This window comes from Vicugna pacos, chromosome 1 (assembly GCF_048564905.1).
Source record: "Vicugna pacos chromosome 1, VicPac4, whole genome shotgun sequence".
NCBI classification, from domain to species: Eukaryota; Metazoa; Chordata; class Mammalia; order Artiodactyla; family Camelidae; genus Vicugna; species Vicugna pacos.
Window position 1 is genome coordinate 84,889,882 of NC_132987.1, and position 22,458 is coordinate 84,912,339.

At 34.3% G+C, this 22,458-nt stretch overlaps 1 protein-coding gene and 1 long non-coding RNA gene across 2 annotated transcripts in view; one reads left to right on the top strand and one right to left on the bottom strand.

The window, feature by feature from the left end:
* LOC140698068 (uncharacterized) overlaps positions 1–22,458 on the top strand; it is a 218,045-nt gene that overhangs the window by 34,680 nt on the left and 160,907 nt on the right. The window contains exon 2 of the long non-coding RNA XR_012075478.1: positions 7,849–7,963. This is a non-coding gene — a long non-coding RNA (uncharacterized lncRNA). The remainder of the gene's footprint in view (positions 1–7,848; positions 7,964–22,458) is intronic.
* LOC102543886 (olfactory receptor 5H2-like) lies at positions 10,501–11,436 on the bottom strand. The gene has a single exon (XM_072969374.1). The coding sequence runs from the start codon at positions 11,428–11,430 to the stop codon at positions 10,501–10,503; it is 930 nt and encodes a 309-aa protein (XP_072825475.1). The 5' UTR covers positions 11,431–11,436.

Sequence of the window (22,458 nt, forward strand, 5' to 3'; positions counted from 1 at the left end):
TTCTAACTTCATTGAATTACATGCTGCTGTCCAGTTTTCCTAGCACCATTTGCTGAGGAGACTGTCTTTACTCCATTGTATGTTCTTGCCTTCTTTGTCAAAGATTAATTGACCAAAGATTTGTGGGTTTATTTCTGGGCTTTCTATTCTGTTCATTGATCCATATGTCTGTTTTTGTGCCATTACCATGCTGTTTTGATTACTGTAACTCTGTAGTATTGTCTGAGTCTCAGGGTTATTCCTCCAGCTTCATTCTTTTTCTTCCCAATATTGCTTTGGCAATTCTGGGTCTTTTGTGATTTCATATACATTTTAGGATTATTTGTTCTAGTTCTGTGAAAAATGTCCTGGGTAATTTGATAGAAATTGCATTAAATCTGTAGATTGCTTTGGGTAGTATGAATGTTTTAACAATATTAATTCTTCCAGTCCAAGAAAGTGGGATATCTTTCCATTTCTTTAAGTCGTCTTTAATTTCCTTAGTGGTTTGTAGTTCTCCATATATAAGTCTTTCACTTCCTTGATCAGATTTATTCCTAAGTATTTTAATTTTTGTATGTAATTTTAAAAGGGATTTCTTTACTTTCCTTTTCTTATATTTCATTGTTAATGTGAAGAAATGCAGCTGATTTTTGTGTGTTAATCTTGCATCCTGCTACCTTGCTGAATTCTTTTTTTTAGCTCTAGTAGTTTTTGTGTAGAACCTGTAGGGTTTTCTATGTATAGTATCATGTCTTCTGCATATAATGACAGTTTTACCTTTTCTCTTCCAGTTTGGATCCTTTTTATTTCTTTTTGTTGTCTAATTGCTATGGCTAGGACTTCCAATACTATGTTGAATAGAAGTGGTAAGAGTGGACATCCTTGTCATGTTCCAGATTTTAGGGGGAAGACTTTCAGCTTTTCACCATTGAGTATTATGCTGAGTGTAGGTTTGTCATAAATATCTTTTATTATGTTGAGATATGTTCCCTCTATACCCACTTTGGTAAGTGTTTTTGTCATAAATGGGTGTTGAACTTTAATTAAACGCTTTTTCTGCATCTATTGAGATGATTGTGTAATTTTTGTTCTTTCTCTTGTTGATGTGGTATATCATGTTGATTTGCATATGTGGAACCATCCTTTTGTCCCTGGGATGAACCCAACTTCATCATGATGTAAGATGTTCCTTGTGTGCTATTGGATTCTGTGGGTTTGTAGGCATAATTCTTGGTGTATTCGTGGGAGAGGGTGAGCTTTGAGTCTCTCTACTCCACCATCTTGGCTCCTCTCCCTATTTTTATTATCATTTAATTTTGATTTTCTTCTAGTTTCCCTTGTGAATTCTTTGATGCATGGATTATATAGAAGTACCTTTTTCAATTTACAAATATTTGCAATTTCTCTAGATACCTTATTATTGTTTTCTAGTTTAATTCCATTATGGATAAAGAACATACCCTGTATAATTTTATTTCTCTTAAATTTGTGGAGACATGTGAATCCAGCATGTGATTATCTTGAAAGGAATCTATTTCCTGATGATATTGGTTGTCTTGTTCTGCAAATTGTTAATTATGTTAAGAAAGTTGATAGTGTTCTTCAGGTCTTGTTTCTTCTTTTTTAAAAAAATTATTTGTTTAATTATGCTTTTAATGGAGGTGTGGGGGATTGAACCCAGGACCTTGTGCATGCTAAGCATATGCTCTACCACTTAAGCTACACCCTCCCCACCCCAGATCTTGTTTCTTCTAACTATACTTTTGTTTATCATTTAGTTGAGTTGTTTTATTACTTGTTGAGAGAGAAATGTTAAAATCTTCAATAAAGATAATAGGTTTATCTAGTTCTCTCTTTGATTCCATCAGTTTCCTCCATTATTCTTTATTACTAGGGTCATACACATTGAGGGCTATTATATCTTTTTGAGAAATTGATCCCTTTATTAGTGTAAATGTTTTTTTTTTAATTTCTGGTAATATACTTTGTCTTTTTATGTGTTCTGAGAGTTGCCACCAGTTATAATAACACTAACTTTTTAGTAAATAACAATTAAAAATATGTTAGTCTCTATATCATGTAGAAAACAGAAGGTAGAGTTATGCATCATTGTTACAATAATAATAGCTTTTATAATTGTCTATACATTTATCTTCACTGAGATCTGTATTTCTTCCAACAGTTTTGAGTTCCCATTTACTGTTCTTTTACTCTAACCTGCAGTACTGACTCCCTTTAGCCTTTCTTGTGTCATGGGTCTAGTGGTAATGAATTCCCAAAGTTTTTGTTTATCTAGGAATGTCTTAATTTCTCCCTCATTTTTGAAGACATTTGGTCAGATGTAAAATTATTGGTTGACAGTTTTCTTCATTTTTGCACTTTGACTACATTGGCCCATTGCCTCCTGGTCTCCAAAGTTCCTAATGAAAAATATTCTGATAATCTTATTGAGGATCCCTTTTATGTTATGAGTCACTTTTCTTTTGCTGCTTTGAAAATTCTCTCTTTGTCTTCAGCTGTTGGAAGTTTGATTTTGTGTCTTAAACTCTTTGAGCGAATCTTACTTGGCGTTTGTTGAGCTTCTTGGATGCTTATATTCATGTCTTTCATCAATTATCAGAAGTTTTGAGTCAGTTTTTTTTTTCTTCACATATTCTCTCTGCCCCTTTCTCTTTCTCTTCTAGAATTCCTACATGTATATATTGGTCTTATTGATGGTTTATCATTGATTTCTTAGCCTCTCTTCACATTTCTTCAATCTTTTTCTTTCTGTTCTTCAGACTTGATAATTACTGTTGTCCCATTTTCAAGTTCACTGATTATTTCTTCTAACTATTCAAATCTGTCTTTGAATCCCTATAGTGAATTTTTATTTTAGTTACTGTGTTTTTCAGCTCCATAATTTTAAAATTTCTGTAGGTTTATTTTTATTAATATTTCCACTTTTTATAGATCATTTTGTTGACTTTTTCCACATCTTCCTGTAGTTCTTTAAGTATCTTTAAGACAATCATTTTAAAGTCTTTAGCTGGTAGATCAGACATCAGATCTTTTTCAGAGACAATTTCTGTTGATTTTTTTTCTTTGAATGGGTCATAGTTTCCTGTTTACTTGTATGTTTCATAATTTTTTGTTAAAAATTGAACATTTGGATCTAATAATGTGCTAACTCTGGAAATTAAATTCTCACCTTCTCCAGGGTTTGCTCTTTTCAGTTTTGGGTTTTGTTTTGTTTCTTGTTTTTTCATTGTTATAGGCTGTCTCTTTACTGAGGATCAACCTGAAGTATGAATTTAAGGTCTTTTCAGGTTTCTTTCTGAGCCTGCATCTTTCCCTGGGCATGCATGGTAACTTTCTAACTTTTCCCATACATGTGGTTGCTTTTGGATATACTAGTCTTTGGATCCAAAAGGGGAAAAAATAGAAAAATTAAGGGAAGGGAAAGGGTGCCAGCCTGTTAAATTCCCTGGGTGTCACTTCAGTCAAATGGGGATGGGCTTATAACAATGATTAGAGATAAACAATAATGACAATTTCTTCTTTGTCTCTATCTCTGTGATCAGAATTCATGATCAGCAATCACTGCACAAATCCCCAATATTTGGATAAGAGGATCCATTTTGCCTGCCCTTGCTCCTTCATGTTTGCCAGCTGCTCCAGATAGGTGACTGAGCTAAGAGCTGAAACTGACCAAAATTAACCACAATTTACTGTCCAAACCTTCCTTGGAAGTTACAAGCCTTTAATAGATCTAATAGTTCCATAGTATTTTTATTAGATTCTGCCAGTGCAATTTTTGTTTAGGTAGAGAGAAAGATTTCTGGTGCTCCTACCATCTTTCCAGAATCCTCTCTTGCTTTTTGATAATCTGTTGAAAGAATCTCTGTCATCTTATGTGAGTACTTGGTGTCCACTTATCTTTAATTAATTATTAATAGGATTGGACTTATGTCTTATATTTTACTATTTGTTTTATGTTTGTAATGTCTGTTTTTTCTATACTTCTCTGCTTGTTTATGTGTGTGTGTGTGTGTATGTGTATGACTGCTCTCAGGATTACAGTATACATTCTTAGCTCTTTTAAAAATTTTCTTAAAGTTAATATACCATTTCAGACAAAACTGAGCAGTATATAGTCATATAGAACTATTTATACACTGCCTTGCCTGTAAGGAGGCATAGTAGCCATGTATATTAAATCTATATATTCAAAATTGTAGAATAGATAAATAAGATCATACTGTATAGCACAGGGAAATTTACACAAGATCTTATGGTAGCACACAGAGAAAAAAATGTGACAATGAATATATATATGTTCATGTATAACTGAAAAATTGTGCTCTACAATGGAATATGACACAACATTGTAAAATGATTATAAATCAATAAAAAGTGGTTTTAAAAAAGTCTATATATTTTATAGCCCCAATATGAATTGTAATTTTTGCTGTAGACATCCATATGTATTTTAAAGAAAATAATGGAAAAATACTCTTTCTTATTTATCTACAGAATTATCTTCAGAGTTTTTAATTTCTTCCTGAAGTTCCAAGTTTCCACTGGAACTCATTTTCCTTTATTTTTAAGAGTTGCTTTTTCCATAGTGATACTAATAGTAGATTCCCTTAGTCTTTCTTGTCTAAAAATATCTTTACTGTGCTTTTATTCTTGAAATATATTTTCATCAGATATAGAGTGCTCAGTTGACGTATTTTTTATTTTCTTTTATCACTTTAAAGATGTTCTACTGTCTTTTGGGCTCTATTGTTTGTGATGAGATGTGAATGATCATTTGTTTGTCTTTGTTGTTGTGTTGTTTTGAAGAGGTCATTTGTTTCTTAGTTCCTTTATAGGTGATATACAACTCAGTTTATTGTGTCTTCTAGAATCAGCACATTTTCACTTTCCAGTTACATAATTTATTTGTAAGTTTTCTAAGCAGCTTATATAAGATGCCTAGTAGTGTAATAAATCTTACCTAAGTGTTTTTATATTTAAATTAAAACTAGTACAACAGAATCAGAGTAACAAACTCAGGAGAAATAATGTGAGCTAGCAATGTCTTTGAGGTGAAAAAATTTATTTATTGGCTTTTCCTTATGTGTATGATTGAAATGAAACAAGTTTCTATTAAATATGCCTTTATTATCATGAAATTTACTGGGGTATATAATTAAACATACAGAAGAAATTTTTCTTTGATTATTTTGATATATATTATAGTGAAATATTCTTTTGCACAAAAAATAAAATGCAGAATTTACCCAAGTTTAGTATCTCACTCGGAGGTTCATGCTTATCAAAACAAGTTTCATCTTCTACCATTTGGCTGGGCCAAACTCAGAATGAGTTAAGAGAGGAATCAGGGACTCAAGAGGCCATAACAGACCTCACTCTGTAGGGTTGTGAAAGTTGTGGATTTAAAATTTTTTGCTGAAGAACGACTAGACATAAAATGTAAAAATGCAAAGTATTTTTTTGTTTAAAAAGCAAATTCTCTTACTTCATTTAACCCTCACAACAGCTCTTAAAGGATACTGCTACTTTCCCCATTTAGCAGATGGGATAAATTCACATTTAGACTTTCTCTAAATCATATAGTGTATTGTAACTAGGTATTCAGACTGTAAATATAGTTATCTTCCTATCATCTTACAAACTTTTAAAAAAACAGGAGAAGAATCAATTTTAAGTTATTATAATTTGTTGATTGACTGACTCCTTTCTGGAACTTGTGGTGTTTGCCTGATGGTGTTAGTCTCAGTTCAGTGGGGGCTCCTGAAGCCTGCCTGCTTCCAACAGTATAAATTATAGCCTAATCTAGTTTTCATGAATCATCTTCATATTCATTCTTGCTCTAATTTGTGCTTGAAAAATAAGAAGCTTGATTTTCTACTGCAAGTTTTCTTCACTATGTTATGCTTGGTACTTTTTCAGGTATCTCTATATTTTGTTGAACCAAGGAGTTATTTGTATATCTAAATTTGTAGTTTTATTTATCTATATTTATGATTAATCTTTTGCCAATTATATGTATATGTTATATATACATATATGTACACATACACACATACATATTTATATTTATGAATAGTCTAACAGGAACTCATTTAGATATTAAACTAGTTTTATAATATGAGACCCTTGTGAAGATTCTAATATTGTAAAGCTATAGAAATGCATTCAAAAAGATGCTGTCATATTTTGAGACAGAAACTGCTATTCAAATGTCAGGAAAAGTACAAGAAATTAGTTGCTTTTAAAAAAAATCATTGGGCTTTATTTTCAGTCACAGCTCTATTGCTCCATATAGAGATCAGAAAGCTGCTGCTACCACAGCTACCACTGCTATTGCAACCCGAGCTTCCCCTTCTCATAACGCTGATTACTAAACAATGGGACAGAAAGGTATCTGCTGCCCTACTCGTGTCATCTTGAGCCTGCATATTCACTTGCACTGGAAGAGAAAATGCCACTGCTTCATTTTGCTTTCCAAATATTTCATGAATTTGTCAAATTGAAAGACTCTAATCCGTATATAAAACACTAATTACAGTGAATCTTTATAAAGAAATTTGTTAGAAAATTGTTTTGTAACAGATCACTATAAGGAGAAAAAGGAAGGAAAGGAAGGAAGGGGAGAGAAAGGAAGGGTAAGGAAACTACAGCAGAACTTTACTCCTTCGTTTTAAAGCATTGGTCTCTAGCACAATGGGAGGTATAAATCCTTTAGGTATAAATTATTTGACTTTTGTCAGTAAATCTTCATTGAGGATAATTAGTTTGAGATTCTTTCTTGAGAAAGAATTGACATGACACATTTAAAATGTACTTGCATGCTTTAAAATCTCTCTCCAATTTAATTTATTCCAGAAAGAGAGTGGACTACAATAGAATATTTCAAAACAGAGAAAGCATACATAAGTGATATATCCAACTCAATACTTGTTATATCTTGATAGATGTTTCTTGTGTACTTTAAAATACTATGTTTTCTGCTGTTGTGTTTAGAGTGTCAATAATGTCAATAATATCAATATATCAGTTTGATTTCTTTCAATAGAGCTATTTCAGGGTCTTTTCTAGTATTTCATGATACATTTTCCCCATCCTTTTACTTTTAACTTATTTGGGTCTTTATATTTAAAATGGGTCCTTTATAAGCACTGTATAGTTGGGTCTTGCTTTTTGCTCCAAACTTACAATCTCACAAATTTTGAAGTCTTTTTAATACTCACTATATATTTAGGGAATTTCTCTCTTTTTTAGAAAAATTTAGGGGATATTATGAGAAGATTATTAATTATTGTTGTTAAGTCTCACCTAGGGGGGACTTCCTACGTGGAAGGGACAAACATCACAATATTTTGGCAAGTCAAACATGTTGTATATAAAAATTTTTAAAGAGTAATGAATGATGCAGAATTTGATCCAGCTTAATAATTACTTTTTTTCTAATGGACAGATTTTCTTCCCATTAATGTTATTGAAATGAGGCAATGAAGTTTGATAGGCTATCATCATTGTCAATCATGGTTTCCAATAAAAAGATATTAAAAAGTTCACATTTCTTCATCCTTTGAAACAGGTGCTGACATCTAATATCAGTATCTATTATCTACCTGCTCAAAATAAGGAAGAAAGTAGAATACAGAGAGTAGAAACTTTTAGTATATTTGCATAGCACTATCTAAGCAGGGAATAGAGGATATGTAAAAACTCCTTTGTTCTCTAAATTTTTTGATACTATAACAATTTTGCTTTACTGATTATTTTAAAACAGTGATTTCCTATTCTGTTCAACTCCTATAACAAAATATCATACAGTGGGTGGCTTAAACAACAGACATTTATTTTTTACAGTTCTGCAAAATGAGAAGTTCAAGATTGAGGTGCCAGCAATACAGTACATGGAAAGACCCCACTTCTTGACTTACAGACAGCTGTGTTCTCACTGAGTTCACATAGTGTTTCTTTGGTGAGTACTCAAATAGACACACATAGAGAGAGTTCTCCTTTCTTCTTATAAGGGCACTAATCTCACTGGGAAGGCCTCAACCTCATGATGACATAATCTAGCCCTAATTTAATTGCCTCCAGAAGTTGTCAATCCAAATACCACCACATTAGAAGTTAGGGGTTCAACATTTGAATTAGAAGAGGTCTCAAAATTTAGTCCAAAATGGTGGTTCAATAAATATGATCCCAAACCAACAGCATTAACATTGCTGAATCAAAAACATTGATGGAACCTGTCAATCTGTGTTTTATCAAGATTTCTGTGTAATTATAAGCCCACTAAGGTTTGAGAACCTCTTTCTAAAAAGAGCTAAAAAAAAGCTGAGAACTGAGAGTTTTTGACACATACCCAATGTACTCTCAATACAGTTTTGCCATAGTCAGTCAACAAAACAGACTTTAGAACTACTATTCTAGTTTAATCGGTATCTCTTTGTTTTTTCCTAAATCCTAATTCTTTTGTTTTTTTGAACGAAATATTGAATAATTTCGTCAGATAATTTCTGAACAGTAGAAGGTATTATAAAATAGTGAGAAAAATATGTATATACATGTTTATAAAGATAGAATTATGGATATTTTAAATCTCCCAGTTAAGAAATTCAATATACTTTCATAATACAGTGTATTTTGTGTATATTATTAGTATTTCCATGGGATCATTTAATCAAACATCACCAGTGTTCCATACAACTGAGTAGACTTAGCAACATGATATCCTTTACATTTAAATAATTACTAAATAATACCGTGTTTTGTTCAAAATGTGACTTTTGCACAGGTGTATATATTATCTCTTTCCCAATATGCCATTGAAGTGACAAAAATGAAGTACAAAAAAGAGAAAAATATAACAGAAGTGAGAACGAGATCACATCAGTGGACTAGGGATTTTGGTGAATTTCTGGAAGGCATAAAGTAGCTGACATTACACTAAGGATAAACCATAGAAGAGGAATCTATAGACCAGAATATATAAGAGAAGGCTACACGGGAATTCTGATTTCTGAGAGACTTCCAGCTGTCTGTTCCATAGTCACCTAGCCTAAATTAAGACTTGACAGGTAACAAATTGTCATATATTTATAGCTTGAAGTTAACTTTCTGATTTAAGGAAAGGATTAATTAGGTAAGCAGACCATTACAATGCAGAAGATACTAGCTATTTATGTAATTGATCTAGTTTTGGGGTCATAGTAATGAATGAACAAGTCAAAATCAAGTCAATTGATAGGGAACCATTAATATACTTAGAATGTTACACAGCAACAAAATTTTTTTAACATTTTTTATTGATTTATAATCATTTTACAATGTTGTGTCAAATTCCAGTGTTCAGCACAATTTTTCAGTCATTCATGGACATATACACACTCATTGTCACATTTTTTTCCAAATAGAGACTTGCAATAACAGTAATTTTCTGGGACAAAACATAAAAGCAGCTGGATTGTGCTCCATCATTCCCTTTCCAAGGGCTTTGGAGTATCCCTTAGGGCAACAAAAAGAGGGCAGATGACCTAATCTAATCTTGTGAAGTAGACTTTTAGATTATAAAATAATTATATTTATTGAATGCCTATCTACTTTAAATAAAACAAGTATTTAAATAAAACATCTAATTGAATAGCTTCTCCCTGATATTTGGTCATAGTCTGTTCCAGTTGCTAATACTAGTGATAAGAATAAGAATAATTTACTTGAGGTGTATGATACTTTAGATTATTCCTAAATATCATCTCCTAGCTTTCTGAATTAGTGAAGCTTTTCAAGTTACCCTACAACATACGTACATAGCTGAAATGTGCCTTTCAAGGCAACATATGCAAGAGATAACTCTCCTTCTGGTTACTCAGTAGACAAACACTAGGCTAAAGGCATTCTTTTACAGTTTGGCTCCACCTTTACTGTCTTAAATCCATTCTCATTTTTTCCTCATTGCTTTGGCAATTTCTGGTTTTTTCTCTATGTGTTATGAGTATTGAACCCCTACAAGAAGTATAATTCATCATGTACCAAATGGAGTGGAATATAAGAACCTTTTGATGCCTAGCAGAATTCCTGGATTTGCTTCTGTTCACTCAAACACAAACCTGCCTCCACTGTGGATTTAAATGTGATATGAATCTCCAGGCTACACAGCTGCATTACTGTCAAAGACAACATAATCGAGTCTTGTTAGAGGAACTGCACTGTTTCAGTACTTAATGATTTTATAAAGCTACATTGAAGAACATACAAGCATTTAAAATGTTTTTACTGTCTTCTGCTTTAATTGTTCTAACATGATATAAACACTTATTTAAAATTTTTTGTATATTTTAAACAACATATACAAATATTTTAAGGAGTATATTAGTGCTACACTTTAAATCATTAAAACACTAGAGTAATGGTAACTGCAAAAAACTTGGAACACTACCAAAACAGAGCCCATGTGCAATCTTTACAATTATGACAATTTTAATAAAAAGACAACAGACAACAGTATGAGATCTAAACATTTCTCTTTAACACTTTTGTCAGTGAGTCTTTGACTGTCTTATTTCTCAGGCTGTAGATAATTGGATTTAAAAAAGGAATTACAACAGTGTAAAATAGGGAGTCCACCATATCTTGATCATCTTCTTGTGCAGATCCAGGGCGCACATACATGAAGAGAAGAGGCCCATAGTATAAAGAGACAGATAGGAGGTGGGCTCCACAGGTGGAGAAGGCTTTCTTTATGCCTTGTACAGACTTCTTTTTTAAGATTGTAAAGAGAACAAGTGTGTAAGAGACAAGAACAGTAAGAACGGTGAACACTTGAATTGACCCAGAGAAGATAAAAACCATCAGAACATTGAGTGAAGGGTCAGTACAAGAAATCTTAAACAATGGCATGATGTCACAGTAAAAGTGATGTATTATGTTAGACTTACAAAAGGTTAATCTGAATAAAAAACCTATATGAATTATGGAATGAATAAAGCCACCTACAAATGCTAAAACTAATAGTCGAATGCATAGTCTACTGGTCATAATCACTGGATAAAGTAATGGTTTGCATATGGCAGCATAGCGATCATATGCCATTGTTGCCAAGAGAAAACATTCTGTGGTTGCACTGAATGCAAAGGAAAATAATTGTGTTATGCATTCAGACAGAGATATCATCTTACTTTTGGCTAGGAAATTGACCAGCATCTTGGGGGTCACTGTGGAGGATATGCAAGCATCCACAAAGGCCAAACTACCAAGGAGTAAGTACATGGGAATGTGAAGTTGAGGGTCATTGCAGATGAGAGCAATTAGCCCAAGGTTTCCCATGATGGTGATGAGGTATATCATCAAGAACATCAGGAACAGGTGAATATGCCACTCTGGTTGATATGTAAGGCCTGTGAGAACAAACTTTGTCAGTGATGTTGCATTTTTAATATCCATGTTGTTACTGGATGGCTCCTGAAATGAAATGCAGTAAATGTAAAAAGAACATTCACTAAAAGTATATAAAAAGAATATTGGAATAAGTAGTTGAAATAAAACCATGTGCTTATCAGAATGCCTTTAATTTAATTTACTACTACTATAATGGAAACTAATTTTGGGAATGTAATGGAAAATGCAGATATTTCAGTTCAAAAAATGTGCAGGAATTAGAAGTTTTAGACAAAAGGAAAGACATTCTAAGCATGAGCTAAAGTTATGGGGATACTTTAGCGTATTTGGGACATTCTGTGTCTGGGACATGGATGAGGGTCTAGGGAAAAGAAGTTTGAATTATTATAAAAAGAACTGGATGCCACTTGAAGGATCTTGAATTTTGTTCCTTAGGAATGCACTGCAAACTTTTAGGTCTAGAAGTGGCATTGTAAGATATTTTTTAAATTAAATATTGGGATGGAGAAAATACTTTGTAGGGAGGGGAAACCAGAGTTAGGAATAATGTATTAGGAAGCTGATACTCTTGTCCAGTGTTTCACAAACCAGAATACACATCAGAATTGTCTGGGGAACTTTTTGTACAAAATATAGATAGTGAGGTATTACTGTACATACTGATTCTATGGGAGCAAGACTGAAGTTTAATGATCTGTATTTCAAAAATACTCTCCAGTTGATTGAAATGCATGTGAGGTTTTTAGTCAATGTATAATATGTTATTGGAAGTGATGAGGAGGACAAAGAGATCAAGATAAATGAGAATGTAAAATCACTAGGACTCTGTGACAGATTTGAAGGGAGTGGACAGTGAAGGAGAGCGGAGACATTTGATGATTAGATGGTTCTCCTCTGAACATCCAAGTGAGATAGCTTACTAACAATGAGTTTGTTAGAGGTTAATGGAAGCAATGACTTTGGAGTATTTGGGTAGCTAAAGGCATACTTATGGATGACTTAACCATTGGGAAGTGTGCATAAGGTAAAAAGAAAAAGGGCATGGAAAGAAACTAGAGGAAGTTATATTACAGAAGTTTTGAAGTGGATACATGTCATTTTTAGATAGATAAAAAGTGGTCCTCTTTTCTACCACATGACTGTTGGTATCAGGCAAAAGTAACCACTTCTCTAGGAGTCAAAAGAGCCAGAAACTCACTTTCCCATTCCCTTTGCACCTAGAGTGAGAGGACTTGATCTAGGTTTGAACAGTCGAACACACTCACACTGGATTTGTAATATGAAGAGTGGGAAACAAATGGAAAAAAGGGAATTTTGGTTGTAAAGTCAGGCAAGGCAGCTATATCAAGACCCCAGCAAATGTATCCTCTGTCTGCACCAACTGCATCATCAGTGTGGGCTGTGGCATCCAGAGCTCAGTAGCAGTGATAGGAAGTTCTACCAAGCAAGTGTAGAAATTTGATTTTGGCTGTTGACTCACTGTATTGCTTCCTTCTGTTCCTGCCCATTTTTTACCTGATTCCTCCAATCTCCCTGGAATTTCTATGTAATAGTAAATTTCTATTCAGATAACTAGTTTCCTGTTAGAAACAAGTGCTCTGGCTCCAACCAAAGAGAGAAATAAGGGAGAAACTGGAAAAGGATACTGAGCAGACTGATCAGAGAAGCAGGAGGGAAACTGGAGAATTGAGTGTTGTGACCATAAAGGGAGAAAAAACACTCAAGGACATAATGAAGTAAGTACAGCACCAACTGGCAAAATGAATGCTGTGGTAGAATAAGGGGTAAACAGAGTTCATTGAGTGTGAGAAATAAAAGATTTTTAGTGTCTTTAGTGAGAGCAGTTTTCAGGTTACGACTGAGTTGATGCCAGAAAATAGTGACAAATGAATAGGAAACATGGTGCACAACATGAAGGGAGTATTTTTGATTACACTAAAAAAATGTGGACAACAGTTGGAATTTGTTTACTGCCCATGGACAAAATAAATAAAAGTTTTTGAAAGAGAAGAGAGGAAAGCATCAAAAAGAGAAATAGGGTAGGAGAACTGGAAGTCAGAAATCTGGAGGGTGGAAGAAAAAGGAGGAAGAGGAATAGAAAAGCATAGCAGTGATGTGGAGAGGTATGTAGGAAAGACAAGCAAATGAAGACAGGGGTAGTACCAGATAAACCCTGAAAAGGATATAAGGGGAAAGTTTACAGGTGAATCTTTGTCTTAACTCTGGTTTTCATTAGATGTTGTGAACACTGGGGATCTTTTCTTATTCTTTAATTCAAAATTCCATGTTCATTTTCTTAGGGAATTTGTGTGTAAAAGAGAGTATGTCATTTTAAAGTTTACCTTGGAAATTTTGTTCATAAATATACTAGCATTGTTGGAAAGTTCTTTCCATAATTAAAAATTGCTTTATATTTGTTGTTACAGTGATTAGAACTGACTTTTTTTAGAAATACTGCTGGGTTTACTTGAGAGCACTTTCTTTTCCACCAGTTTTTCTGGTAGAATAAAATTGAGCCAAAGACTGAAGCCTAATTCAGGTGATAAAGATAACCAATGCAAATAACTCCAGTTGTTAAATATACTTTTAATTGGAATAGGCTCCTTTTCATGAAATCCCAAATCACTAATAATCGAAAATTCTCAAGTTCAATATGTGTATGTGTCTTTATTAACTTGTAAACCTGGAAAGAGCAGAGATATTTTCCACATACTTCTTGCACGTTCTCTCTCTTTCTCTGTATTTAAAATAGTCAACAAAATTGCTGTCACAAGTACGCAAAAGAATAGAGAAGCTAATATAAGTGACTTACCTTAAAAGTTTAATCTGAGATTGTGATCAACTAAAAAGAATGGATCTTTAATGAGAATAACTGAAAGATTTTTCACATAAGACACATGTGACCTGATATTTAAATCCAGCTTAAATTGTTTAACTTTCTAGTACAGCAAAACTTACAAAGTCATTTTAGTTGTATTAGAAAGATAATGAATTATCATTAAAGGGAATAATTCAGTCTTACAGGTGTTTTGCTTATCCAGATTTAGTCACAAAAATAAGATATATAGACAATTTATTCATTGTTTTACATTTTCCACTGGCATTTTTTTGTATTTTGTAAATCAATCTAAAATTATTATAAATTATACAGTATTTTGACTATTTTACTTAAAGAACAATGAATATTATAGAATCAATTTCTCTCTTACCCATATCTTGTAAGAAATTGTGGAGATCCCTTCAAAGAGTTAGGTTTTCTAAGTAGAAAATAATAAAACAGCACTGGAATGACAATAACACAAGTAGCAATTCCTTATACACCCATTCATTTTGGAGGCTTTATTGCCCAAGATCAGGAAACTGTTGTTTAAATAAATTTGCTTTGAACGTGAGTCAACCAGTTATGCAACTGTTTCACTTTTGCCAAAAGAGGAAGGAATGAAGAACTGAATTTCCTTAATAGCACCCAGGGATTCCCTTCAGGACAAAACTAAGCTCTTCCTCTGGGTATTATAGATTTGAACATGTAGAAGTCCAGGTTGTCCCACAGGGCATTATAGTCTGTGAAATCATAAACATCAAGTGATAAACATCAGTTCTAGTTTTAACTATTGAAATTACAGTATTTTCCACCACAGGCGACAGTTCTGACATAGTTATGCAAACTTCTATTTATCTGTAGTTTTTGATGCTCTGTGTGCTTTGATCAGTGTGGTTTTGTCTGAGCTACTCTCACTTGATTTTAATTAAGCCAGAGTTCCAAATTCCCTTCAGGTAACAACTCTAAGAATGTTGTCCTCCTTATGTAAACTTTGCTCACATTCCAGACCTACAAGTAACTTCTCACTTTAAGATGAAAATTTATGAAAAAACCTTACCAGGTAAAATTCAGTGGAAGGAGCAAAAGAAAAAGAAATCCAAGGACCACAGTAGGAGGTGGCCTAGATCAGTGCTTCTTAAACTTTAATTCCTGTGAATCTCCTGGAAATTTTCTTAATTTGCAGATTCTGTTTCAGTAGGTTAAGGATTGGGCCTGAGGGTCTTCATTTCTAACAAGGTGACGCCTTGGGACATTTGCTATCCTCAGGGTCTCCCTTCATTTGCAGGTTTAGCTGATCAGGGAACACATCATTACAGAAACAAACAAACAAACAAAATGACAAATGTAGCTGGCATGCAAAGAGAGAAGCAAAGCGTAGCCAGAATGGGCAAGGGAGGCCGGCATGGGTGGGATCACATAGAATCTAGAGACTATGTCAAGGACTTTACTCTGTCCTTTACCCCAGCTGAAAAGAAAACTATAGAGGGATTTTGAACATGCTGGTCACGTGTTCAGATGTGTCTTTAATTATTAACATGGAAATTGGTTTTGAACATGAATTGAGAAAATAATGGCATTATTTATGTCAAAATAGTATGACATGAAAGTGTTTCATATGTTTTGATATCTGAAGAGTCGAAAAATGTTTACCCTCCACTTGGAACTAGATTGGTAGCTGGGGGAAAGCAAACAGCGTATTTTTTATAGACTCATTAATCAATTATCCTGTGTCCTTAAAATTGTGCTAGTAAAAGCTAAATAAGAAGTGAAAAAACAACACAGATCAGAGAAAAGTCACTGTGAAAACTCAGCAGAGTTAGCGGTATAATGTGCATTATTTAGCTTCAACATAACCCAACTTGACTTACACATAATGCCCCCTTCAATTTTGTGTAATTATCTTTTAATTCATTTTATTGCCTCTGGATGAATACAGAGGTCTACACTGCAGCTTTCAGTATGAGAAGTCTTTTCAATTTTAGCATACTTAATAGTTGGGTCATGGTATCACATTGTGGTCTTCATTTGCATTTCCCCAATGACAAATTATATTTAGTATATTTTTGTGCCCTTATTTGACATGTGTATATCTAGTTTAGTGAATTGTCTGTTCAAAAATATTTGAAATATCTGTTCAAATATTTTGCCCATTTTTAGTGGAGCTATATAATTTCTTATTACTGAGTTTTGAGAATTTTCCATATATACTGGATACAAGGCTTTTATCAGATATATGATTTGCAGATATCTTCTTTAGGATCTTGCTTTCTTTTTCTCCCACAAGGTACTGGTCCATTATGCTAATTGGACCTAGTGAGCCAGAAACAGCAACTATTGTAGACCTATTGGTAGACATTTGCATGCTACAAGATGAGAAATAAATCCAACAAATTTCAAGTCCCATTTAACTTAGTGAAATTTCTAGGGGTTTAGTTGTGTGTATCATGTGGATATATACCTTCATAGGTGACGGATAAGTTGTTCCATCTAGCTCATACTACAATTTTAAAAAAGGCAGAACACCTAGTGGGCCCCTGGATTTTACAGGCAACAGCATCCTCGTTTGGGTGCATTAATCCAACAACTTTAGCAAGTGATCAGAGAAGTTGCTACTTTTGAATGTGGTTCAGAATAGGAGAAGAATTTTTAAAAGGTCTAGGCTGATGTACCAGCTGCTCTGCCACTTGGGCCATATGATCAGGCGGAAACGATGGTGCCTGAAGAGGGAGGGGCAGACAGGGATGCTGTTTGGAGCCTTTGGCAAGCCTTTATAGGTTAAAAAAAAAAAAGCAGTGCAGACCGTAAATTTGAAGCGAAGCCCTGCCACCCACTACAGATGACTACTCTCCATGTGAGAAATAGCTGTCAGCCTGCTACTGAGCCTTATTAGAAACTGACTGCTTAACCATAGGCCACCAATTTTCCATGGGACCAGAGCTGCCTTTCATGAATTTCATGGGGTCAGGTGGTATTATATGACTACCAAACCATAAAATTGTGAGAGCACTGCCACACCAGTATTAAATAGAATTGTTATGCACATGCTCTAGCCTGAGCAGGCCTTGAAGGTACCAATAATCTACATAAAGAAGTGACCCAAATGCCCATGGTCTCCATGCCTGCTACACTGGCTTCTCTATCCTAGCCTGCAATATGGCCTCATAATGGGTAGGGGGGCATTCTCTATAATTAGTAGACAGAGGAAGAGATTACATGGACCTGGTTTATAGATGGTTCTGCAAAATATGTAGACACCATCTGAAAGGGGACAACTACTGTCACTGTCTGTAACAATCCCTAGAGGATAGTAGTGATGGAAAAATCCTCTCAGTTGACAAAACTTTGGGTAGTGCACCCGGTTATTCACTAGCCTAGAAAGAGAAATGGCCAGATGTATGATAATGTAATGATTCAAGGGCTTTAGCCAATGGTTTGGCTGAATGGTCAGGGACTTTGAAGCAGTAATACTGGAAAACTGATGACAAGGTCTAAATGCACAAAAACATGTCCCATGTGAATGCTCACTAAAAGATGACTTTAACCGTGGAAGACTTTATAAGCAAGTGGGTAGAATGTTGCATTCTATGGACACCAGTCAACCTCCTTCTCTAGCCACCCCTGTCATAACCAAATGGGCTTATAAAAAAGGGTCTATGGTGGAAGGAATGGAGATTATGTATGGGCTCAGCATCATAGACTTCCACTTACCATGGCCAGCTTGGCTAAAGCTATTTCTTAGTGCCCAGTCTGCCAGCACAGAGATCAACACTGAGTCCTCAATATTGCACTGTTCATCGAGGTAATCAGCCAGCTACCAGGTGACACATTGATTTCATTGGACAATCTTCCATCATGGAAGGGTGTTTTGTTATTATCAGAATAGACACTTACTCTAGATATAGATTATTCTTCTCTGCAGGCAGGCTTCTTGCCAAAACAACTATCTGAGGACTTAACAGAATTTTTTATCCACTGTCTTCGCATTCATCATAACATTTATCTGATCAAGAAACGTACTTCACAACAAATGAAATGTGGTAATGGCCCCAGGATTATAGAATTTACTTACCTTACCCTGTTTCCCTCCATTGTGAATCAGCTAATTTGAAAGAATGGTAGAATGGCCTTTTAGAACTCAGTTACAGCACTTCCTGGAAGAGAAAACCATGCCGAGTCAAGGTTCTTCAGAAGGTTGTGTATTTTTTAATCAGCATCCATTACTGTTTTTCCAATATCTAAGCATCACAGTTCCAGGAGTCAAGGGATAGAAATGGAAATGCATGACTCACTATTACTCTTACTGATTCACTAGCATAATTTTCGCTTCCTGTTCCCTAATATTATGCTCTGATGGCCTGCAGGTCCTAGAGCCTGAGGGGAGAAGGCTTTATAGCACCCACAACAATTCTACTGAAGTGGAATTTAAGACTGCCACTGGGCCACTTTGGGCTCCTCATTCCTCTGAATCCTCAAAGAAGGGAGTTACTATACTGGCTGAGGTGACTTGAGGGGAGAAGGCTTTATAGCACCCACAACAATTCTACTGAAGTGGAATTTAAGACTGCCACTGGGCCACTTTGGGCTCCTCATTCCTCTGAATCCTCAAAGAAGGGAGTTACTATACTGGCTGAGGTGACTGATCTTGAGCCAAGGGAAACTGGACTGCTACACCGCAGTGAAGTGCGGCAAAAAGAAGATCCTGTAGGGCATCTCTGAGTAGTACTAATTTCTGTGATTAAGGTCAATAGTAAACTTAAACAAGCCAATTTGGCAGGACTTCTAATGGCCCAGACTCTTTGGGAATGAAGATTTGATTCACCCCACCAGGTAAAGAACAATGACTAACTACAGTGCTTCATGAAGTCAAAGGGAATATGGGTTTGGTAGTACAAGGAGATAGTTATAACTAGCATTTGATCAGTAACAGACAAGCCCTGAGAATTCCTTCCTTAGTTTAGTAAGAATATGTTGTGTGTGTGTGTATGTGTAGAGCAAATAGTTTTGTTTTCTTTACACAAGTTATTCCCATATGGTAAGGTGTAGTGATTAAGTATCATATAATTAAAGGTTAATTTGACATTATAGTATTTAAATTATCAGATATTAAGGAGAAAAGTAAACATTTGCCTTATCCTCTGGGGAAGGGGTTAGCACATTTTTTATTATATACAACATAGTTTTATGGTGTTAGGTAGAATTATAACCTTGCCATTATCTTTATTTGAAGTTTAAATACAGTTTAAGGAATTGTGTATGGATTGCAAGTTGACAGTGGATGGACTTGTGATGGTTCATACTATGTGTCATCTTGACCTAGGGATGTACAGATTATCTGGTTAAATGTTTTTATGTCTGTGAGAGTATTTCTGGAAGAGATTAGTATGAGTTAGACTGAGTAACGCTAATGGCTATACCTTTTGTGAGTGGGCATCATTTAACCATTGTGAGTCTGAATGTAACAGAAAAGAGAGAGGAAAGTTGAATTTGCTCTGTTCCTGAGTGATCAAGAACATGAATCTTATTTTGCCATCAGTGCTCTTGGTCCTAGGTTTTTCATACATGGACTAGAATGTGTGCCTTTGGCTCTTATATTCTTAAGCCTTGGAACTACCATCAGCTTTCCTGGGTCTCTACCTTGCAGATAGCAGATAAAGGGGCTTCTTGGACTTTATAAATATGTGAACCAATATCTTATAACAAATGTCTTTAGATATAGATATAGATGTAGATATAGATGTAAATACAACATATATATAATATATATGTTATATATATATCCTACAGGTTCTATTACTCTGGCTAATCCTGACTAATACAGATACTCGCTGTGCATTTAGTAAACTTCTTTCTTTATAATGAAAAATGGTAGGAAATATGATGATAGAGTTGTTAGCTATTACCCTCAAATAAGGCTGACTTAGAAACTACTATCTCATATAACATTATCATCATCATATTATAACTCACAGAATAACTTGTATATGAAATTTCTTTGAAATGATGGTCCAAAAGTTGAACCAGCCTGATAATTACTTTTTCTAATAAACATGTATCAGCTATTAACCTTATTGACATGACACAATGGGATTTTGATTGGTTACCATCACTGTCAGTCATGTTTCCCAAGAAAAAGTTATGAAAAGGTCCATAATATTTTATCCTTTTGAAGAGATGCCCTATTAAAATCCTCATCAAGCTTCCCCAAATAAGGAGGAAACTACAAAACCAAGAGTGGAAATCTTTAGAATATTTGCATAGTGCTATTTAAGTAGGGAACAGAATAAATGCAGAAACTCCATTCTGACTGGTCTTTAATATCTTGATTTAAAAATTTTTCCTTCACTGATTATTAAAAGAGTGATTATCCAGTATGGTCCCAAACCAACAGTATTAGCGTTTGAATCAGAAACTCATAATATAGTGCATCAATGGGTTTCCAGCGCTCCAGGTGAATCTGAGGCATACTAAAGTTTGAGAATTACTATGTTAAAGGAAAAACAACAATAAAAAAGATAGGCTAGACTACAGAGGTGCTCACACATACACACATACCTAATGTGTACACACTAATAAGATTCTGCCCTAGCTAGTGCACAGCTCACACTGAGAAATACTATTCTCGATTTGATGGTGTTTGTTTTTACATACTCCTAAGTTTGTTGATTCTTTAAACATAGCCTAGCATAATGTTGTCAACAACTTCTCAACAGCACAAGGTATTATAAAATGATGAGGAAAAAATATTTATACATGTACGTAAAGAGAGAGGAACTATGAATTCTTTTATATGTCTATGTTAAAAAATTAATAACCTTCATAGAGTATTTCTGTTATGTTATTAGCATTTCCAAGAGATGGTTTAATCCAGTATCAGCAGTTTTCCAGACAACTAAATGAACTTAGCATTGTGATGTCAACCTTTATATCTAAATACCATTAAATAATACATAAGTAATTTCATAGATTCTTTTTAAGGAATTCTGCAGACTGTCTTCTAAAATGCAGGCTTTGCACAAGTTCATATTTTACATCTTTCCCAAATGCCACTGAAATGACATATATTGTGTGCAAATATGAAAAAAACTTGTAACTTAAGTGAGAATGGGAGCACATCAATGAAGAAGAGATTTTCTGAATTTCTGGAAGGCAGAAAATAGACGGGAGTTTTCTGAAAGACGCATTACAGCAGTAGAATCCATAGATTAGACACGCTCAAGAGAAGGCTACACAGGAAGCCTGGGTTTCTGAGAGACCACCAATGCCTACTTCATACCTACCCTACTTAAAGAAGAACTTGACAGTACACACCGTGCTCATGTACTCTTAGGTGGTATCAACCTTTTCATCCAAACAAAAGGCCAGTTAGGAAAATAAACCTTTATGATTGCAAAACAAATACACAACATTTATCTATATTATCAATATAGTCTTTGGGTCATAACTATAAGTGTATGAACAAGCAAAGATTTAAATAAATTATGGAAAAAACAGAACAATGGGAATATTATACAGCAACAAAAATTAATACACTATGGACATATTTAATACATGGATTCCCTAGTGAAAAATAATGAAAGCATCCTGGGTTGTGATCCTTTCACTCCCTCTCTGAGACTTGGGGCTATCCCTCAAGAAGCAAAAAAGAGGCAAATAATCTATTCTAATCTTGTGACCAGCACTTTCATAAATATCTAATAATGATATTTGTTGTAAATATTTTTATGATTTGTATCCTTAATCCAAACATGTAACTGAAGACCTTCATCCAGACGTTTTGTCATACTCTATCCCAGGAACTAATCCTCCTGCTAGCAAGAATAAGATTAGTTAGTTTTGGGTATATGATCCTTGTGGATGTCTTGTAAGAAATGTGTGAAGGTGAACTGGCATAGAGTAGCCATCCCAGCCCCTCTAATCTCTGTGGGTTTATTATAAGACTGAAAATAAGTGATGTGCTTGTACTTCATTTGAGGTATTTGTCCTGTCAGGATCATTTCAATTTTATATATATTTCCATAAATGCTTATTTAGGACCTCTTGTGTATAAATGACTATGCTAGGCATCACAAAGGATTGAAAGAATAGTGAGACTTCTAAACTGTCATCTAAAAAAGCTTGTAGGTCAAAAATAAGTATTACACAATGTCATCTGTGGCCTAAAGAATAAATAAACTACTCAGTATTTCAAATGAGGGAACATTCTTATTCTCTTTAAGTAATCTGGAAATGCTTCATGGAAGCTGTAACATAAA